Source organism: Vigna radiata, chromosome 5 (genome assembly GCF_000741045.1).
Source record: "Vigna radiata var. radiata cultivar VC1973A chromosome 5, Vradiata_ver6, whole genome shotgun sequence".
In the NCBI taxonomy this organism is placed as follows: Eukaryota; Viridiplantae; Streptophyta; class Magnoliopsida; order Fabales; family Fabaceae; genus Vigna; species Vigna radiata.
Genome location: NC_028355.1, coordinates 34799751 through 34823960, shown reverse-complemented (window position 1 = coordinate 34823960; position 24210 = coordinate 34799751). Strand labels below are relative to the sequence as shown.

The 24210-nt window shown below is 29.5% G+C and overlaps 3 protein-coding genes across 3 annotated transcripts; 1 reads left to right on the top strand and 2 right to left on the bottom strand.

Annotated features, from left to right (window-relative positions):
- Positions 1-1486: 1486 nt before the first annotated feature.
- LOC106761091 (RING-box protein 1a) lies at positions 1487-4255 on the bottom strand. Its single transcript, XM_014644596.2, has 5 exons — positions 4053-4255; positions 3923-3973; positions 3776-3835; positions 1875-1946; positions 1487-1775 (listed from the first exon to the last, which is right to left on the bottom strand). The coding sequence occupies exons 1-5, from the start codon at positions 4186-4188 to the stop codon at positions 1738-1740; spliced, it is 357 nt and encodes a 118-aa protein (XP_014500082.1). The 5' UTR covers positions 4189-4255; the 3' UTR covers positions 1487-1737.
- A 4143-nt stretch (positions 4256-8398) lies between these two features.
- On the top strand, positions 8399-9190 carry LOC106761209 (60S ribosomal protein L12). The gene has a single exon (XM_014644736.2). The coding sequence runs from the start codon at positions 8484-8486 to the stop codon at positions 8982-8984; it is 501 nt and encodes a 166-aa protein (XP_014500222.1). The 5' UTR covers positions 8399-8483; the 3' UTR covers positions 8985-9190.
- Positions 9191-10167: 977 nt separating this feature from the next.
- LOC106761707 (RING-box protein 1a-like) lies at positions 10168-11717 on the bottom strand. The gene is made up of 5 exons (XM_014645277.2): positions 11461-11717; positions 11317-11367; positions 11168-11227; positions 10549-10620; positions 10168-10450 (listed from the first exon to the last, which is right to left on the bottom strand). The coding sequence occupies exons 1-5, from the start codon at positions 11594-11596 to the stop codon at positions 10413-10415; spliced, it is 357 nt and encodes a 118-aa protein (XP_014500763.1). The 5' UTR covers positions 11597-11717; the 3' UTR covers positions 10168-10412.
- Positions 11718-24210: the final 12493 nt, after the last annotated feature.

Below are 24210 nucleotides of genomic sequence, written 5' to 3'. Positions count from 1 at the left end.
ATATATATATATATATATATATATATATATATTATTTTTTTTTTCTCTACTGAAACCCAGTACACATTGCTAAAATGTACCAACTGAAAAACAAGTTTACTAATTTACATAAGAGAATTTTTTAAATTTTAGGTTATAAAAATGTTTCTATTAAAAAAGAAAACCAACTTTAAATCCAAGGTATTTTAATAATTTTAAAATTTAATTTAAAATAAAAAAAAAATAAAAGGTAGTTATTAAGAATCCTGATTGGTCCACAGTGTACGAGAAAAGTTATTAGTTTTTATTTTATTTTTAAATTGAAAAAACAACTCCCTTTTATTTTATTTTTATTTTAAAAAACAATTACTTTTAAAAATATTATAGCTGTCAAAATGGGTCACAATCCATGGGCCAACCCAGTCCACCACGGGTTCGGGTCAGGTTGGGTTTGAAAAAATTGTATTTTTTTATGCGAGTTAGATTTCAACCCGGCTCATTTAAACTCAACTCATGTGGGTTGAACCCGTGGTGGGCCGGGTTAGCCCACCAACTCACCTAACTAATTTTATTTTATTAAAATTTAATTTTAATTTTATAAAAAGATATTTATTATGTTTTTTGCTTGAAAAAATTATTTAAGTTTCCTATTTTCAAAAGTAATTAAACAACCTATGTTGGAAGTGAAATTTGGAAGTGAAATTTGTTTAGATTTAAATTACAAAAAGTTTATAATTTTTTTTATTTAAAAAAATTGTAATTAAATGAACCTGTGAGTCAACCCGTTTAACCACCAACCCGTGGTGGGTCGGGTTCGAATTTTTCTGGCTGCTAATAAATGAGTCAAGTTGGGTTGACTCACTAAGTGACCAACCCGTGATGGTCTGAGTCAGGTCGAGCCGGGTTACCCATTTTGACAGGTCTAAAAAATATAATGATTTAGGATTTAGGGTTTATAAAACCCGTCTGGGCTTGTAAAACTCGTGTGGGTTAAAAAAACAACTACCTTTTCTTTATTTTAAAAAACAACTACCTTTTAAAAAATATATAATAAAAGCTAATAACTTCTCTCATGGACGAATCATGATTTTTAATAACTACCTTTTATTTTTATATTTTAAATTAAATTTTAAAATTATTAAAATACCTTTAAATTTAAATTTGGTTTTCCTTTCTAATAGGAACATTTTTGTAACCTAAAATTTAGTTCACTTTGTTAAAATATACCAATTAAAAAACCTCCTTACGTAAATTAACAAACTCATATATATATATATATATATATATATATATATATATATATATATATATATATATATATATATTTATAACAATGCTGATATTAGGTATTTTAACATTGCCTCACATTTTCATAATTGCTCGTATCTATTTAGAACAGTACGAACTGAAAATAGAAGGTTCTACTTCAGTAAAATCCATGATACTTAACGTGATTCCTTACAATATTAGTTAAGAAAGTGTTAACAAGAACTTTTTGTGCATCATATTTGTGAAAATAGGCAGTACATTAGGTGACATAATATTGCTTTTTTTTTTTGTGTGGGTTATGAGGCCGGATTTACCACATTAGTAGGTTTGAATGATGTGATGAACCGAATATGATAAAAATTTAGAAGGGACTCTAAAAAGATAGTAAAACTCCAACGACAGTAACGTAGAGCTATAAATATTTGATAGAAACTGATACAATCAAAATCAAATGTCCCCAGTTGGAAGTATATCCGCCGCATCCAAGTTCTAGTGACCATATTTCTGAAACTCCCACTCGCTATTATCTATAGCACCAAAGAAACGCCATGCAAGTAAGAAGATCACTAAATAATTCATTCAATCCAAACAGAGAAAAAGGTGGAAAAGGAACTTGTCCCACATACCTAGGGGACATACTTGTCGGGTCTTAAGCCATCTGCTTATGCAATGGAAGTGAAAAGCATGGTTACAAACTCCTGTAGAATATATCAGGAAGAACAAGTAACAATTTCAGTAATCCTGCTTTTGCCATGCCAAAACACAACAAGTATATAAGCTTACATAACTAGAGAAATGACTTAAGCACTACTTTTAAGTCCTGCCTAAAGTGCACTTTTAATATGGATTTTTTCCTGATGCTGCTCTGTGCCCGGAAAGGGTACAAGTATTCAATGTAAAATATACAAATGTGATAATATTTTGAAGATTGATGGTCTGACAATATATATTGAATGAAACATATTTATACAAAAATAAATAACTATAATATTAGCCAGATTTGATTATCCTGTAACAATTTGCAACCCGAGTGAAATGCATTCAGTCTCTCTTCCAACATCACTCCTTTACTCCCAGCTGTGTACATCCTCACTCCCTCATTAGTTCTAAAACCTATCTTGAAAGGATGAAATCAGAATAACAGGTATGGTGAGGGTGTAAATTGAAAGTAGAAATGCCTTGAGGAAGGTAATGATTGTGTGAAGATGAAACTTGAAATATGTAAAATGAATTATTCAACAGGCATTAGTAACTTAAGATATGGACATCCTCAGCCACCCTCCAACTCTTTAAAAAAATTTAAGCTCGACAAGCTAAGGCTGGTTCAAACAGAACTTGCTTGCGTGCATGGTAGCTGGGTGGTGATGTAAGGGTGAAACTTTATGTTATTGAAGGGAGATAATATTAATAACTGCAACAATAAGATGATTAAGGTTATGGAATAATTGAATGGAAAGGTTTAGTGAACACTTGTTCAACGAAAAACCTCTGTATTTTCATTCTTACACTACCTACCAATGTGCCAAAACAAATGCAAGCATGCCACACAGGTTTCAGTATCAGATATAGACATTATGCCAACATTACCTCATTATATCTTATGCTAAAGGATTTCACACCACTAATTGGTTCTACCTAGCGCCACGGTTAACAGACTACAGAGCTAGACTTCAATAAATTATGACCTAGTGTCCTTCAAAAAAAAGATCTAGCATTTGATTCAGTGAAAAATAGGCTCAAATAAAGTTGAGAGTCATTACTTCAAACCATAGTTATATGTGAATTGTGATGAAAGTAAAATTGATTTTTTAGGTCTGAAAGTATTTAAAATAAAACGTTATCTCATTACAAGAAACATCCCAGTTTAAACTAAACTTATGAACTAAACAAGCCTTCAATCTCAATATGGTCTAGAGTCTAGATGTCAGTATAGTCATCAAGTATGCAAGCCTCAATAATAAGAACCAAGCAAACAAAAAACAAACAAACATAGGAATCATTGTTAATATCTCCACTGCAACTGCAGTTGGTAAAGGATAAAGAGCAACTGTTTCTATGGGCTGTTCATTGCTTGATTTTCAAAAAAAAAAACAAAAAAGTTTACAACTGAGCTTTGGATTTCATGTGGGATACAGGAATCACAATTTCAACACTACTTGCACTGCATTCACCTGTATACATACATACATATATATATGAAATCATGAACACAGAGGATGAGAATGATATCTCTTGGAAAAGTGTTCAACTCATTTCTTATCCTAAGGATAAGTTTCAAACTTAAACTAGCTGAAGGAATAACCAGTAGTCACACTCAAATAAAGTTTTTTTTTTTAATCTCGGATTTAAATTCCTAAACAAATATATGAATACAACTATACAGTAAAAATTCAACAAAAGATTTAAAAAAATGGATCCCAGAACAAAACTCCCAATTAATTAGATGGAAAAAGACCAGCTATAATAGAATAATAGGAATCACTGAAGTGACTTATATAACTTATAAATGTATAGAATTAAGAGATACCCCAAGCTACAGTGCATTCCTCGCTAGTGGCGCTAGCCTGGTTGGCCTGGCACTCAATACCTAAACAATCATCCAAAATCAAAACGAATTAGGCTATTTCTCAAAAAAAAAAAAAATCACAAAGATAAATTGAATTAGCATGCTTACAGAGATCCATGATATGGTTCCTGCAGATAGCACAATTGTCCACAACGATATCTGCAACAACAGAATCGGAAAAAAAATGAGAAGAAGGAAATTAAAGCTAGGGTTTAGAAGAGGACTGAAAGAGACTCACCCCATGCCCATAGAGCAACCGCATTCCACTTCTTGATCTCGAATCGCTTGGGCTTCTTGCTGGATGAAGAAGGACCGGTGCTGCTGGAGGGTTCGCCAGCTGGAACCATAGTCACGTCAGAATCCAGAGTAGCCATTCTTCAAGGATTTCAAACTTGAGAATAGAACTTCCTGACCCTTACTCTATGTTTACGATGTTTTCTATTTTTTTTTCATGTGTATACTGGTTGGGCTTTACTTTTTTGGGCCTTTTGTGGTTGTTCGATTATTTTAAAGATAGGAAAAGGTTTTATGAAAGTATTACTAACCTCGACTCGAAGAGGATCGCTGGTTAAAAGTTGGATATAACACCACCACACTAATGTAATGCAGAGATATAATAATTGAAGGATAAATTCTTCTAGAAGAAATCGATATCTCAATTATCACTTGAAATACAAGAAGAATGGGAGAAAGAATTTCTAGAAATATAGAACAAAGAATTCCTCGGAAGAAAGCGTACAGATGAAAGCATGAAGATAAAAAAAAGAATAAATAGGTTATGTGGGGGTGGGAGAATAAAATTATAAAATTTTATTTCTAAATATAAATTTTTGCTAAAGGATAAAATTGGAATAGAAAAAATAGAGCAAAGGGTAAAAATGGAATGTGGGGGTGGGGGTCGGAACTGGGAGGGTACAGGGAGTAACCCCTTTAAAGAATTTTATTATAAATATATTTTATTTATTTTGTAACTAAAATATTTTTTTGAGAAAATATCAAATAAGAAAATGGTTAAATAAAAAAACTGTTATCTAAAATTAATAAAATAATTATTTTAATTTGAAAAAAATATTTAAAAAATAAAATTAGAAAAGATAATCTTATGACTATAGATTATTTTATAAAATATATTTACTTCATTTTTGTACATATTCATTTTTTAATTTTATATTGTAACATCTCAATAAATATAGATTGAAAACTATAATTATATTTAGGAGTTAACAAAAAAATAAGATAGAACAGTAAAGAAGAAGTAAATATAGAGAAAAAGGAGTATATGAAATATCCTATAAAATTTTAAAATTGTACAAGAACTGAAAATCTGATACAATTTTTTCCATTTAGACCGAACGGTCTTAAGTATTAGCATAAGACCAAACGACGCTACAAGAAGAAAGTTCTTACCGAACGGTTCTACAAAAAGGCAAATTAAAACCTAGTATAGGGATTGAAAGGTCCTACATTATCCTCAGGCTAATCGGCTTGAGAGCTTCCTCCAACGAATCTTCAATCTCGTCTGCTCATATTCATAGAATGATCATTACAGTGAAGAGAACAACCGAACAGATAATACAGACATGACAGGAAAATAAGGGTAAGCTTATGTAATTTATTTAATCAAATTCAACATAACATTTAAACATAACAATTGAATGGTTAAAACATTGTATTCCAACATACAACCATCATACAAGTTTCACAACCAAAAACCGAATGTATAAACATAGTAACCGACCACTTTAGACACTATTCGGACGGTATGAACCATGTAGCTCGTCGTTTCTAGCACCCGGCATGTGTAGTAACTGGAATACACTCAACAACTGTCACCCGAGATTAGTCCTAAAACGACCATCTGGTCTTATGGTTGCGGACTTCCTGTCATTCCCACACATGAATTACCCTCTTTTATATGATGAGGAGTAATAACGGAATATCAGGATAAAAAACGAAGCCAAAGTCTGACCATGGTCATACTTTACCAATCATCACCAATCATGAGACATTCCTCTTTGGAATTCTCTTACATCTCTATATTATTCAAATTCATACTTTACCATCATACTTGTATACTCAAACACTCAAATTGGAATCATATAATAACAACTCTAATAAAAAAAAACCCGAATTAAAATAAGTCATTCTGTATACTATGAATATGACCGAACGGTCAGGAACATGTTGACTCTAACTTGAGTCAAATACCATCTAAGATTGAAAACACAGTCCTATAAATCCACATTAGAAATTTAACTATATTACTATAGCTTTGACTGAACGTTTTAAGCTTAGGCTGAGTACTTAGAACTTTGGCCGAACACTTGGATCTTTGACCGAACACTTTATCATGGGGTGGAGTCCTCTTCAAGAAACCGAGTGTCAATACAAGACCGAACACTTTTTACGAAACTGAGTATCAGTATAAGACCGAACACTCTCCAAAGGAAATAATGTTAATATAAAACCGAGTACTTCAAAGACTAAGTGCTAGTCTAAGACCGGGCACTTAAATGATCGAAATGCTAGTCTATGACCGAGCACCTCAAAACCGAGTACTAGTACAAAACCAACCACTCAAAAATAAAGATTATTAATATAAGACCATGCACTCTACACCTATAACATATATGGTAAAATCGACAATGAAACTTTCATGACTTGTTTGGAATGTCTGGACTAAACTAAGTAGTAAGAGAATCAATGTAAGCTTTTATAAGACCGATCGGTCATCAACTGAAATATCCTACAGAAGAGAATTTAGTCAAGACCGAACGTATTGGGAAAACCGAACGGTCATAAATGACTCTCGGTCATAGTTACAAAATTTTGCAAAGTTCAGCAGAGTTACGACTAACTCTATTACTACCCAGTTTTATACCATATATTAAACAACTATACACACAATCAACATACAGTACTTCAACAATCAAGCAAAATCATCAAACATATATTATTCAAGCATCAATTCAAAATAGATAGTCATAATTAAGTTCTATAAACTTCCCTTACCTCTATATACAGAAACTTATAAGCTTTCACTGCAACTACCTCTATGGCTTCCAATCAAATGTCTGATCGGTGAAAAGCATTCACCATAGAATCAAATACACAAAAATGGATTCACATAATGAATTGATGACCAAATGCAAGCTGAAAAGATACTTGCATGCAAGGAAGACGAAGAAACTTCAAACGACAAAGAGAATTTGATTCTTACTAGCTCAAACTGGAAACTGATCGGTTCAACTGAAAGAGCTTGTCACCACGAAGGCTTAATTAGAATCTGATTGATGATCGGAGAAAGAAAATGGTGAGAAATCTTAGAGAGAAGAAATGAAGTTCTAGAGAGAATGAGGAGAAAATGGTTTCTTTCTGAAGGTTGAAGATGAAGGTTGCATGCAGAGAAGTGGTTTCAGATTTTAAAATCCCACTTTAGATACAACCTCCAAAAACCAATCGGTCCATTTTCTGCCTACCACCTGTCTTCCACTTTCTGAAATTCACACTCTCCGTGCTGCCACATGGATCTCATTGAATGAGAAATTTAATGGATGTGACACCACTAGCTGGGGAATTTAAGAGGTCTGACATATACTTTAATAAGAATTTATTATTTTAAATTAAAATAATTATTTTATTAATTTAATAGTAACATATTTTAAAATGTATTTTCTTTTATTTTAATTTAAATTTTTTCTTTAATTTTAATTATTTTTTTAAACAATAACAATAATTTATAATAAAAATATTACTAATAAAATAAATAAAAATTATTTATATTAAAATTAGAAAAATTATTTATATTGATTTTTATAATTATAATTCTATTATTTTTTTTTATAAAAAAAATGTAAATATACATGTATAATAAATGTGTTTTCAATAATAATAATAATTTATTACTAGTAGTGGTAAAAATATAGACGTGGTTATCAATGTAGGTTTATTATGATAATAAAAATTAATATTGTTATTTTTAAAAAAGTATATTAATTAAAAAATAATTTTATAATTTTATCATAAAAGATTAATTGAATTACTAAATAATTATAAAATGTAAAATATAAAATAATAAATAATTTATGCTAATAACAATAAAATCAATAACAAAATATGTATCGCAATATCTACATGGCTCCTTAGACATAGACACGGATAATTAGAAATTATTAAAATTATCATCAACTTTTAACAGAAAAATATATGTGAATTTTCTAAAGTGATAAATTCTTATATTCTAAAGTAAATAGTTATTTATAAAATTAAATGATTGACATTTTACATCTTTTAAGATTTTCTCCTTTATGAATTTGATTTAACAGGTTTTTTTTTTCAATTAAGAATTGGGTAAACTGGACTTTCAAATCATCTTGTAAAAGGAATTATATTTTGCAAAAGCAAAAGTGTTTACGATCTTTTTTCATTTCATCCAAAAGTGTAGAAAGATGTGTATGAGTTGAAGGTGATTTTAAGTAAAAGAAAAGTGTAGATAGTAAAACGGAGCTGGAAATAGTACAGGTGTAAAAGACCCACTGCATCGTGAAAGCCCATAAACCTAAGCAACAAAACAAAACCCTAGTTAGCAACTTTATATTCCCAACGCCGTCTCAAACACTCATCCGCAAAACCCTAATTCACACCCTCCAGCGAAGAAACCAGCGGTCCAATGCCACCGAAGTTCGATCCCTCGCAGGTGGTGGACGTGTTCGTTCGCGTCACCGGTGGCGAGGTTGGTGCGGCGAGTTCCCTCGCCCCGAAGATCGGTCCGTTGGGACTTTCTCCGAAGAAGATCGGTGAAGACATCGCCAAGGAGACCGCAAAGGACTGGAAGGGCCTCCGCGTGACGGTGAAGCTCACCGTTCAGAACCGCCAGGCGAAGGTGACGGTGGTGCCCTCGGCCGCCGCACTCGTCATCAAATCGCTCAAAGAGCCCGAGAGAGACAGGAAAAAGACTAAGAACATTAAGCACAACGGAAACATCTCGCTCGATGACGTGATTGAGATCGCGAGGGTGATGAGGCCGCGCTCCATGGCGAAGGATCTCAGCGGAACCATTAAAGAGATCCTCGGCACTTGCGTGTCGGTTGGGTGCACTGTCGACGGGAAAGACCCCAAGGATCTGCAGCAAGAGATTACCGATGGCGACGTTGAGGTTCCTCTCGAATGATTTTGATGAATTTTCAGTGTATTTTTTTTGTTTAGATTGTTGCTGTTTTTGGCATTATAATTTTGAATTCAGTTTAATTTATAGAGGAAATTGTTTTGCTTCGGAATGGTAGGTATTTGTCTTGGTTGGTAAATGATAACACATTGTTAGGATCCGAGTAGTTTTGTATCGAGCATTATCATGGTTAACTGTTTTTTTTTTTTGCTTGCGTGTTGTATTTTTTTAAGGATATCCATGTTGGTTTCATTATATATGAAAAAGTTAAGTATATTCTGGATGTTTTTCCGAAAAAAAGATTGACTGAACAATTTGTTTTAGTTTTATTTCCTTGTGAATTGTTTATGGCAGATTTAGTGATGAAACGTTTCTATAGATTTGGTGATGAAGTGTTTACGGTAGTTTCGATTATGATCTGTGTATGATAAATTTGGTCATGGTATATATATATATATATATATATATATATATATATATATATATATATATATATATATATATATATATATATATATATATATATATATATNATATATATATATATATATATATATATATATATATATATATATATATATATATATATATATATATATATATATATATATATATATATATATGCTATTTTGAATGCAGTAGGGGATTAATATGAAAATGGGTCTGAATAAGAATTCGGCTAATTGGATTAAAGAAACAGGTGTATGTTTTTATAAATAATTTTTTTAATCATTTATAATCTCAATTTCTTGCTCTCACGGTTTTGGTTTCTTCCATAACCTATTAAAATTTCACTAAAGACCGATTAATTATCAGTTTCTTCCAAATTTATTTTGTGTGAAAACATTGAAAACCGGGACCATATGAAAATCTGTTTAGTTTTTGCTATATTAATGAAAATTGATTATGACAGTTATTTTTACTATACATTTTATTTAATAACTTTCATTGTTTTTTTCATTACATCAATTTTTCTTTATCTCAATCCATACACTTCTTTCCTTTTCTTATTTCTCTCCTTTTTAGGAAAATATAGTTAAAGGAATTCCTTTTATATTATACATTTAATTCATTCAATCTTTGCTATAATGATTTTAGAAATAAATACACAATTTCATGATATGTAACGTGATTCATTCATTAGAATATTAGTTAAGAAAGTGTTAACGAGAACATTTTGTGCATCATATTTGTGAAAATAGGCAGTACATTAGGTGACATAATATTGCTTTTTTTTTTTGTGTGGGTTATGAGGCCGGATTTACCACATTAGTAGGTTTGAATGATGTGATGAACCGAATATGATAAAAATTTAGAAGGTACTTTTGAAAGATAGTAAAACTCCAACGACAATAATGTAGAGCTATAAATATTTGATAGAAAACAATCAAATCAAATGTCCCCAGTTGGAAGTATATCAGCCGCATCCAAGTTCTAGTGACCATATTTCTGAAACTCCCACTTGCTATTATCTATAGCACCAAAGAAATACCATGCAAGTGAGAAGATCACTAAATAATTCATTCAATCCAACAAAGAAAAAGGTTGAAAAGGAACCTGTCCCACATACCTAGGGGACATACTTGTCGAGTCTTGAGCCATCTGCTTATGCAATGGAAGTGAAAAGCATGGTTACAAGCTCCTGTAGAATATATCAGGAAGAAAAAGTAACAATTTCAGTAATCCTGCTTTGGTAACTTTAAGATGTGGACAACCTCAGCCACCCTCCACTGCAACTGCAGTTGGTAAAGGATACAGAGTAATCGTTTCTATGGGCTGTTCATTGCTTGATTTTAAAAAAAAAAACAAAAAAGTTTACAACTGAGCTTTGGATTTCATGTGGGATACATGAATCACAATTTCAACACTACTTGCACTGTGTTCACCTTCATGCATACATATATATGAAATCATGAACACAGGATGAGGATGATATCTCTCGGAAAAGTTTCATAACCAGCATTAACACTCAAATACAGTTTCTTATTATTTTTTTTATTTCGGATTATAACTTCCTAAACAAATATAGGAATACAACTATACAGTAAAAATTCAACAAAAGATTTAAAAAAACGGATTCCAAAACAAAACTCCCAATTAATTAGATGATAAAAGACCAGCTATAATAGAATAATAGGAATCACTAAGTGACTTTATATAACTTATAAATGTATAGAATTAAGAGATACCCCAAGCTACAGTGCATTCCTCGCTAGTGACGCTAGCATGGTTGGCCTGGCACTCAATACCTAAACAATCATCCAAAATCAAAACGAATTAGGCTATTTCTCAACAAAAAAATAAAATTCACAAAGATAAATTGAATTAGCATGCTTACAGAGATCCATGATATGGTTCCTGCAGATAGCACAATTGTCCACAATGATATCTGCAACAACAGAATCGAAAAAGAAAAAAAAATAAAAAAATGAGAAGAAGGAAATTAAAGCTAGGGTTTAGAAGAGGACTGAAAGAGACTCACCCCATACCCATAGAGCAACGGCATTCCACTTCTTGATCTCGAATCGCTTGGGCTTCTTGCTGGATGAAGAAGGACAGGTGCTGCTGGAGGGTTCACCAGCCGGAACCATAGTCACTTGAGAATCCAGAGTAGTCATTCTTCAAGGATTTCAAACTTGAGAATAAAACTTCTTGACCCTTACTCTATGTTTATGATTTTTTCTATTCTTTTTTTATGTGTATACTGGATTGGGCTTTACTTTTTTGGGCCTTTTGTGGTTGTTCAATTATTTTAAAGAATTTTATTATAAATATATTTTATTTATTTTTTAGATAATTTAATAACTAAAAAATATCAAATTTTGAGAAAATATCAAATAAGAAAATTGTTAAATAATTTTTTTTATCTAAAATTAATAGAATAATCAATTTAATTTGAAAAAATTATTTAAAAAATAAAATTAGAAAAGATAATCTTACAACATATATTCACTTCATTTTTGTACATATTCATTTTTTAATTTTATACTTTAATAAGGGTTTATTATTTTAAAATAAAATAATTATTTAATTAATTTAATAGTAACATCTAAGGATGACAAATAAATCCACGTCCGCGGATATCCGCGGATAAAATCCGCGACGGATAGTTGATACTTGCGGATATTTACTATCCGAAACCCGCAGATAGCGGATATTTTAATACCCGCTTATAAACGGGTCGAGTGTGGGTATTATACTATCCGTACCCGCGGATATCCGCTACCCGCAAAAAATAAAAATAAAAATTTAATTTTTATTTTATTAAATTAAATATAATTAAAATTAACATTAATTTATATTTTACAAGGTAAAATTTAATTAAAATTGTAGTATATGAAATATACCGATCGAAATTAATTGTCATTTATTGACAATTAACAGGTATTAATAGGTTATATTGGATTATTTTTTTACAAAATATACTGTATTGATGATTGATTATTGGGTTTGATTGCCTAAAAATATACTGCAGTAATTAATAGGTCAGATTGTCTTACTCTACAAAATATACGATATTAATTATTTATTATACGATATTAATTATTTATTATTGGATTTGATTGCCTAAAAATATACTGCACTAATGGTTAATCAATGAGCTTGTCTGCCATAATCGGAGTGTCTTCTGCACGTCAACAACCCATCGGAGTGATGACATCCTCAAGAAGGATCGAAGATCAAAAAAGAACAAAGTAAAGAAGGACGATTGACCATCGAACCAATTCAACTCAAACAAAAAATAATTTTTAATTTATATTTAATTTAATTTATATTATATTTTATATATTTTTTTGTAATTTTATTTTAATAATTTATAAAAATATATTTTTTTAAATATTTGCGGGTATCCGCGGGTTTTAAAATATCCGCTGATTTTTTTTAGGCGGATATCCGGTGGGTATAGGGTCGGGTTTCGGGTACAGTTTTATCCGGCGGGTTGGATTCGGGTATCACACTATCCGACCCGAATCCGACCCGTTCCCATCCCTAATCTTTGAAAATGTATTTTCTTTTATTTTAATTTAACTTTTTTCTTTAAATTTAATTATTTTTTTAAACAAAAATAATAATTTATAATAAAAATATTAGTAAAAAAATAAATAAAAATTATTTATAAAAAAATTATAAAAAATATTTATATTGATTTGTATAATTATAATTTTATTATTTTTTGTTATAAAAAATGTTAATATACATGTATAATAAACTTGTTTCCAATAATAATAATAATAATAATAATTTATTAGTAGTAGTAAAAATATAGATGTGGTTATCAACGTAGGTTTATTATGATAATAAAAGTTAGTATTATTATGTTTAAAAAAGTATATTAATTAAAAAATAATTTTATAATTTTATCATAAATAATTAATTGAATTACTAAATAATTATAAAATTTAAAACATAAAATAATAAATAATTTATGTTAATAACAATAAAATCAATAACAAAATATGTATCTCAATATCTACATGGCTCCTCAGACATAGACTTTTAATAATAAACTTTTAACAGAAAAATATATGTAAATTTTCTGAAGTGATAAAAAAAATTATTTTTATATTCTAAAGTAAATAATTAATTATAAAATTAAATGATTTACATTTTACATCTTTTAATATTTTCTCCTTTATGTATTTGATTTAACAGATTTTGTTTTGGGTTAAATATGCTTTTAGTCTCTGAAGTTTCACTGATTTTTGGTTTTAGTCCTTGCATGAAACATTAATGGTATTTCATCCTCTTAGTATGAAAACTCGTATTTTTAGTCCCTAAAAACAGACGCCGTTAGTTTTTTTGTGATGTGGCTAACGGCACAGCCACGTGTTCTTCCACGTCCATTGACCATTGCTTGTTCTCCTTCGCTTTCTCTCTCTAAAACCTCAAGTTCTCTCTTTAGCGCCCTCTCACTCCTCTCTCTCTCATCTGCAACTGATTTTGCAGATCATACTTTCTTAGATTCTCCCATTCTGTTTACGCGCACTCCCTCGCCGTGAGCTCGTTGACCTCAACGTCACCGGAATCCACCGAGAGTCGTCGTCGTGTCACAAGACGGTGCACACGGGGAAGATTTGCAGTGCTGTAAATGGAGAAGATTCTGTATTCTTTGTAGTAAAATAAAACACTAGGTTTCTATCAGACCTTTTACTATTCCTGTTGTCGTGGCTTTTGTAATATGCAATGAGTTCATGAGAAACAGGGTACTTTACGCACACACCAAAACTAATTAAAATTATTAACATTTAATTGTGATTTATTCAGGGAATCAGGGTTCAAGTTAGGAGTGTATATATGGAGGGCAGAAGTCAGCCTTCAAAGGGGTTATACTTCTTCGCATATAGAATAAGAATTACCAATAACTCAGACCACCCTGTTCAACTTCTTAGAAGGCATTGGATTATAACTTATGCTAATGGGAAGACGGAAAATGTCTGGTGAGTTAATCATTCTTCTCTTTTCGTATGTTATTCTTCCAAAGTTGTTTTTTACTTTAAACTCATGAGGCACATAGTTCATGGAAAAACAGAGTTACTTTGATACTGGTAACCCACTTAGTAAAAAAAAGAACGTTGTTGTTGAAACTCAAGGGGATTTAAATTCAAAATAACTTCTGTACTTTATTTTCCACATGACAGGGGAATTGGAGTTGTTGGTGAACAACCGTTAATACTTCCTGGAAATAGTTTTGAATACTCTTCAGCCTGCCCACTGAGCACACCAAATGGAAGAATGGTAAGATTTACTTTTGTTGCAATTTCCTGGGATAATCAGAAGCCGAAGGTATTTCAATACTTTAGGTATTATGCAATCAAATATAGTACAATAGTTTTGATCCGCACGTATTTCAATTGGGTGAGTGAGAGATGGAGCTGTAATTATGGTGGATTCGCGTGCTGGAGGAGGCTCGGAGCTGTTGGTATTGGAATTATTTTATTCTCTGTTCATATCTGTGCATTTATGTTTATATATTTTTATACTTATATTCCTTTTTTATATTGCTCTGAACAATTATATATATCAATTGTACTCTCTCCTTATTATGAATAAGAAATACAATATTTTATTCTTTCTTCTTTTCTAACAGTTGGAGCGAGGGTTTGAGTGGGTGAATTGATGAATGGAAGGGTTCCGGTGACGTTGAGGTCACAAGACGGTGCACACGGGGGAAGATCGAGGAACGATGGCGACTCTCGGTGGATTCCGGTGAGGTTGAGGTTAGCGAGCTCACGGCGAGGGAGTGCGTGTAAACGAAATGGGAGAATCTAGGAAAGTATGATCTGCAAAATCAGTTGCAGATGAGAGAGAGAGAGAGCAGTGAGAGGGCGCTAGAGAGAGAACTTAAGGTTTTAGAGAGAGAAAGCGAAGGAGAACAAGCAATGGTCAATGGATGTGGAAGAACACGTGGCTGTGCCGTTAGCCACATCACAAAAAAACTAACGGCGTCTGTTTTTAGGGACCAAAAATACGAGTTTTCATAATAAGAGGATGAAATGCCATCAATGTTTCATGCAGGGACTAAAACCAAAAATCAGTGAAACTTCAGAGACTAAAAGCATATTTAACGTTTTTTTTTTCCAGTCACGAATTGATAATCTGGAGTTTTAAATCATTTAAAAAAGGAAACTCATAAAATCATTGAGAAATTCTACAATACCTAAAATTAAAATTAGAAATATGTGAAACTCATTATCGTAGAGTTAGACTAATTAAGAAAATAATATCTAAAAGTTATTAAATATGTGAAATGTAACATTCCATTTTAATAAAATAAAACTATCAAAATAGAATGTTACATGGATAATATCTTACAAGAGACTACAAATTACTAGAGTAGAGGATTTTACCTTTGAAGAGTAAAATTCTCTACCTTGTTGCTTCTCTCTTAACAAACGGTTGGATCCCCTGAAAGATATCCTCCCTAAGCTCACACTAGTTAAGGTGATAATTGCACAAAAAGAAAACAATACACAAACAGACAAACACAAAAACAAGGATAAGTTAGATACAAAACAATTCAAATAATTTTTAGAACATAGCAAATCACATATAACATACAACAACCTAAACATCTTAACATGCAAAGACCTAGGCTAACTAATCTGGGTATTGTATGAAGATGTTCCTGCATTGGTGAGGTGGAACAGTTGGATTACCCCAAGCTACCACACCAGGTTAGTCTGTTATCACTCGTCTTAGGCCAAGGTAAAGTCCCTAGACTAGGACCTCCTGTTATTCTTACCACAAGACTCATCATTCTCTACTTGAACATGGATGATCATTAGAATATCGGGATAAACTCTAGCTTAACTTCGGCCATTCATACTATCAATACTTGAAACCATACCGAAGGAGTTCTTCAGTGGCACCCACTTGTGTGTGTGTGTGTGTGTCTCTCTCTCTCTCTCTCTCTCTCTCTATATATATATATATATATATATATTATAAATTGGCCTTATCTTTAGTCGATTTAGGACTTCCAACACACTCCCTTCAGGTTAAGGTATAAACATCTCGAGCGTGAGAATAGAATTAATGGGTGGTCCGATAGCGGGTTGAACATAATGCCACATAGATCTCGCTAGGATAAACTCTAACCATGGCTCTGATACCATGTTAAGAAGTGGAATTTAAGCCTAACTCAACCACACAAAATCGGCTTGTATGGTGAGGTTTGCACCCACTTATATATATATATATATATATATATATATATATATTAAAAATTGACCTTATCTTTAGTCGATGTGAGACTTCCAACAATTGATTTCACTTCAAACTTTACATTGAATCCATTTGAAACCATACTTATATTAATATACTTTCACATTGAATTCCCACATATAACATCACTGACCATATACATAACCTTGTTTCCAACTCATATTGTAAATCAATTCATACTCCACAACACGTAATAGAAACCAATCATTCAAACACTCACATACATTGCACACACTTTAAGAAAATATATAAAAACTTAGTTGAAAATATGATATTTTTGCTCAGCCACCAATTCTGTTTGTTCAGCTAAACATGTCTATCAGTCCACTCGCTCAGCGCACAAAGACTTGCTCAGTGAAAACATAAACAGTGGATCTGTTCACTCACCCTTCGCTTAGTGAAACTCTCGCTCAACTAGAAGTTTTATACTCGCTCAGTGGACACTCTCTCGTTCAACAAGACTGCATAATTCTGCAACACCAAAATTGCAGTATTTGCACCATTCAACCACTCATGACCTATCCTATGCATCTTTTCCAACTTCTAACACCCCTAGATTGTATTCTAAACTCAAATGGACCTAAACAAACATATCTAAACCAACCTAAACTCATTTTAAAGTGATTTATCACAAGATTCCAATCTAAAATTAACCAAAGCCTCACTTTATAGACCCAAATTGAATTCTACCAGTTATAGTTTGTTTTTAAACAACTTATGGGATCCAACAAGTCACAAATGACTTACTAACACTCTCTAAAATGACCACTTAGACACAGAACCTATAATTCAAATTCCCACTTGTCTAAACCCCCAAAAACTAGTTCTAAACCAAATTAAACTCTACCCATCAACCACCAAACACTCTTAATCAGATTTCCTCCATTTCAATGTTTAGACAAGTCACGAAACATCTCATAATAGACCTCAAATGCCTCAAACCAGTTTACTATCCTTCTCTCACAATTTCATTACCTAAAACCCTACTTTTCCTTCAAAACACTACCAAAATTCCCAGATCAAATTCAAATCAGTAAAGCAACATTTAGACATACAATTCCAAACCAAAAATTCATCCAATATACCTCACACCAGCATTTCATCACTAAACCAATATTTCATCACTAAACACTCAATCATACCCAATTAAATAAGTTAAAACTAGCACAAACATAGAAATTACATCAAATCAGTTTAATACACATATAAACATCAAATTTACACCACAAACAACAATTGAAGAAAACTCTAGTTTTCCTTACCTCTTAAAGAAAATGCCAAACTCTAAGAACGTTTTGTTGATTACTTGAACCGCAAGAAAATACTTAGACGAACCTACGAAATACAAATTGCAAACGAACAAAAATCTTTAGAACTCTAGATGAATCAAGAACGTGTAGCAGAGGCATGATTACACATGCCACACAAGATTCCTCTAAAGCAGATTTGGGAACGGAAGGGGAAAAAGGAGTCGAAACTTACTTGCTCTACTGAAGAAATTAATCGGGTAGAAACATAGACCACGTTGACGTGGTCGATTAGGTTCCTGATTGTCAAAGAGATGACTCAGGAGTTAGAACTCTTAGAAAGAAGGTAAAGAACTCTAGAAAAATAGTTTATAAAGAGATAGTCCGTTTTAAAATAATTGAAACTCGTTTATAACAAAACTATTTATAATAATCATTTAATATTAAAATAATTATGTGTCACTATTTTTAAACTGTCACCATTTTAAATTACCATTTTCTGTTATTTTATAAAAAATTTATGATTCTTACCTATAGAATTAGAAAGATAAGATTTTTTTAGAGTTTTTTTAGATTCAACCAGCTCCTAATTAAAAATACTTACAGAAAAAAGGATAAAAATAATTTCAAAAAAAGTTTAAAAAATAGAAGAAATATAAAATGACGACAGAGATTATGAATTAAAAATAATAATTAAACAATTTAAATTATTAATTTTAATTAACTTCAAATCTTAATATTTATTTTTCTAAAACCATCCTTTTAAACTAGAAAAAAAAATTGTTTATTACTCATTACATTTTCTTTTTTATTTAGGGTGTGTTTAAATAACAATTCTATGTTCAAACGTAAAAGGTATATTTTAATAAATCGTGAATAAAATTTATTGTTGACAAATAAAGAAAAAAAAATTTAAATAAGAATAATTCATCACATATTATATCAAACACCAGGTTTATGCGAAAATTAGCCCAAGTACCCATATATAATACTTGCACTTTTTCATACACACATGTTCATTTATTGTATTCCTAAATTGATTTATTTTTTCTTTTTTTTTTTTAAAGATGAGATACGCAACAACCTGCCAATTTGAAGACACAAGAAAGAAAAATTAAATTCGATAATCTACTACCTATTTCTACAATAATAATAATAGCATTAAAAGAAGTGTATACATGTATATTACATTAAATATCATAACAATTAACATACACATATATTTATTACAAATGTTTTTTTTTTAAGAATGAAAAGTTTCTTTCCGTTCCTGGTACTATCATCCGTACTTTTACAGTGGCGTTAAAAGGTAAAAAAAAAAAATTCAAATTATAGTATTATTTTCAATAAAACATTATTCAATTAAAAATTAGCTATAACGAAATTAAGAAAGCATAAATATTTAGGAGGATTTATGTCACATTGCTATAAGTTCACTGGATATCTAAGCTCTTTTATTTTGTCTATATGAAACAGACCAACATGTTGAAATTGTTTCTCCTGAAGTAGTTGTAATTAATAACTATTTGTAACTTTCATTAGGTCTTAATCAGATTGACTGGAATATTGCCAGAACTAAATTTTAATGTTTTGGCTGCAAAAAGAAAAGAAAGAATTGAAAAAGTAAGATTATGTTGGAAGTCCGTGTCGACTAGAGATGATGTCATTTAAATGTATATAAGTGGATGCAAATCTCATCTTACAAACCAGTTTTATTGAGTTGAGTTAGACTTAAACTCCACTACTAACATGATATCAGAGTCATGACGCTCGAGATGTATATACCTCGACGTGAGGGAGTGTGTTGGATATCTAATTTTTATGAAAAAATTAATCAGATTTTTAATTTTTATTTTGTTCTATTTAATTTTTTAATTATTAAAAAATAATTTAATCAGGTTTTATTTATTTAACATTAAAGCTTATACATCGATTTACTCCCTCTAAAATATAAAAATAATTTAAATTTTAAATTTTTAAAATTAATATCTACCGAAAAAGTTTTAATTAAATTATTTTAAAAAATTAGATAATTAAATTAAACTAAATAAAAATTAGAGGAAAAAAATAATTTTATCAAAAAAGTAATTAAAGGTAGAGTGAAAGTGTAATAGAAAATGGAATTGTAGAAAAGGTATAGATAGAGGGTAGTTATATTTAATGGCAACCAGAAGCCTTCAATTACGGCGGTGAACTACCATGGCGACATCTTTTAAGTCTTTGGCTGACTAAGTCATTCTAACATACTCAACCTTGTTTGAAAAGTAAACTCTTTACTAGGTTTTTACAAAATACATCCAGATCTTAATTTTCTTTTTCTTTTCAAATTGTACACAATTTTTTTCTCATTTTTAAAAAAAATTATATCTAAAGAAAATCTTCAAATAGTTAGAAAAAATATTAACCATTATATTGAGTAAGTTATAAATTATTTTATAAATTAAAAATTATCAATATCTAAAATATTTTTTTATTGTAAATAAAAAATTATAATTAATTTATTATTTAAAATATAAATTGATCTTTAATATTAATTATTAAAATTTAATAATAATTTATATATTAATAATTTTAACTTTATAAAATGTTGTCTAACTTAATTAATATAATCACTGATTATATTTTATTTTTAAAATTTGTTATTATTTAATATATTTTTTTGGCAGTTTTAGTGTTAAAAATGTCACACTTATAAAATATTATTGTAAAGATAAAAAATATCAACATGGTTTTAAAAAAATCAAGAGGAGTGATTATAACCTTTTTTTAGTAAATAGTCGGTTCAAATATTATATATTTCCTTTTTAGTTCAATAAAAAAACAATTCAATTTTATTACAAGAATTTGATTTATTTATTTTTGTTTGAATTGATTAATAATTGATTGATATAATCAAAGACTAATTTAGTCCGTCACATATGTTTATTAGAGAAAAAGTAATATTAATATGCAATTAGAAGTCTTATTTTTTAAATTTAAAATACTTAATAGTTCTTAAAGATTAATGATATAAATAGAATATTTGAGACCTTTCTCTTAAAATAGTAAACATTTTTAGTATGTTATATCATATTTAGTTTTAACTATTAGCTTTTTCATATGAAAATCACTTTATTATGTGTAACAAGTAATCTTATTTGAATCAGAATTGATACTAAAAGATTCGTCATTTTTTCAATAGAGATTAAATCCTTGAATTAGATTCAAAGCAGAAAACGTTTCTTAGGGTTCTTAGTTTGACCTAATCAGTGGGGACGACTGTTTCTCCGACACTTTTACTTCTCTTTTTTAAGTCAATGATGACAAATATGGGAATGGGAGCCACTTGCCTGCAACCAGGACCATCACAGCTACTCCTACATCCACATCCCCCAACATATATGGACATGGTTTTACATGAGCATACCCTACGTCAAACGATACGAAAATGATATTTTAACATGCATAATTTTTTTTTATATATTTATTTAATATTATTTTTCTAAATTTTTATTTAATTTTTTTAAAATATAAAAATTCATTTATTTATAATTATTTTATTATTATATTGTATATTTATGTAAAAATATATCATCCTATTATTATTATTCTAATTCTATACCTTAATTAAAATATGAAATAAGATAATCAATACAATAAAAAAATCCGCGGACATAAGTATCCGTAGATAAAATTTACAGCAGATAGTTATTATTCGCAGATATTTACTATTTACAGAATAATGAATAACGGATATTAAAATGTCTATTTTTAAACAGGTCGGGTACAGATAGTATACTATCTGATCCGTAGATATTTGTTATCCGCAAAAAATAACAAAAATATTAATTTATATGTTTTTTAATTAAATTTAATTAAAAATTAAATTACATTATATTTTATTAGATTAAATTCAATTTAAATTAAATTTAAGTTTTTATTTAATTTAATTTATATTATATTATATACATATTTTTTGTAATTTTGTTTTAAAAATAAATGAAATATTTTATTTTTGTTTTTTGTTGGTATCCGCGGCTGATTTAAAATATTTATAGATATTTTCTAAGAATAACAAATCGGATAACAGATACAATTTTATTTGACGGATCAGATTATCCGTGTTTGACTCGTTGTCTGCCCTGTTGTCATTCTTATCATTACTTAATTATGTCAATATATATATATATATATATATATATATATATATATATATATATATATATATATATATATATATATATATATATATATATATATATATATACAACAACTTTACTGAATAACAAAACCCTAGAAAAAAAAAAAGAATTGAAACGCTCAACTGTCCTGAAAAGAACGAGACACGTTGAAAGTTTGAAAATGAAACCCTAAAGAATATGCAAAGCGAAGATGGATTCGTCTCACCAATTAGAAGATTTGGACCAAGTTTCAGAATTCCTACTAAATTTAGATGATAACCCTTGAAAATCTTGATGCAAGATCGAAGAAATAAGAAGAAAGATAAAGAATTAAGTATAAAAAAGAAGAAAAAAAGGAAGGTGGAAAGAAAGAGAGGATGTTGTACATTAATTGAAGAGAGATCAAGGATATCACGAGCAGAAGAATATTTAATTAAGTTCTTGGGGATCATAAAATCATTCTCTAATTAAATAAAGTAATAAACAAAGCTATATGGGGAATTATTGATCACAGGGACCCATAATAAAAGTGAATAATTAATTGGAAAGTGCAATAAATAATAAGAATTGGTTGATGATGACCAGACAGAGACTTGTGGTTTTAAATATTACCACATATATATGTTCTTTAAATGTGTAGCTAGATATCCCTACCTTCGCTTTCTCCAAAGGTAATAACAATAAGTCTTTTTCTTACCCTATATTCTCCTTTTCATTTTCTATAACTTTATTAATATCTACGTCTCAATATTACTTTCTTATTCTTACAAAACAACAATCTTCACATTAGTAAATATTTCAACATAACATTCTCTCTTTATCACCTTTTTTTTTTTATTTTTCCTGAATATATATAAAGGAATCCTTATAATTTTTCAACCTATATACAAAATATGTATATCAAGAAGACCTAAAAATTAGCTTGATAAGCACATATTCTTGTCTCCCAAACAAAATAATAATTCATTCACCTGTTTGACAAACAGATTTGGTAAAATGACACAAAATAAACTGTCTAAAATGTAGGACACATAGATTTGACTTCTACTGAGTCTGCCATTGGCATAATTGATTTTCTTTTAGGTTATAATAATAATGACGTTACTTTGAAAATATATATGTTAGTTGTCATTTTATTCTTAAAAGAATGTAAAACTTTTAATATACTTAAGCAAATTCCAAAAGTAAGAACTATGGGATGTGAATGTTTGTTTTTAAACTATTTTAAAATATGAGTTTTAAGTTTTGATTCAATTATTTATAATATATATATATATATATATAATAAATTCTAAAATATGTTTTAAATAAATTTTTATATTATATCGAGAAGTGAGTTTTAAATTTAATTTAATTTTACAAAATCAGATTATAAAATAAAGTTAATATGCATTTATATATATTTATTGTAAATTCATTTTATATCTAATCAAATTTTTAATAATTTTTTCTCCTATAAGATATTATTGTTTTAACTTTAAATGTGTTAAAATAACATTATTATGCTCAATCGCATCTCATTGTGCATTTTAAAATTCAATGTCTTGAAATTGAATAATATATATTGAATACTTGTTTTAGTGAGTCTACGATTCAAACTTAAATACTGATATTGAATTTCAGTCTTAGGAGAAAGAGTATGAGCTAGTTGCTTAAGGTTTTGACTTGATCTTTAAAATTCAAATACAACCTTTACATTTTATTTGGATTGAAATATATTTGGAGGAATTGAGAAGGACAAAAATGAAAAAGAAAAAAAAAGAAAGCATAAAATGGGGTTTTTGAATTAAGAAAAAGTGTGAAAAACTTAATATCTGTCATAAATTTCTAAAAAATTATAAAATGATATTTTTTTGAAATAACCATATTATCTTTATTATTATAAATTAAATAAAAATCAAAGACATATTAAAACAAAAGTTTTTGAGCAATTTAATATGTCATAAATTTTAAAATGATATTTTTTTACGGATCTTGGTAATCATTAGTATTTGTTAATAGGTTTAAACCTCTTTTTGGTCCCTAAGTTATGAGCGGATGTTCAGTTTAGTCCCCGCTTTTAAAAATGTAAACCTTTGATTCCTAAGTTATAAAAAATGT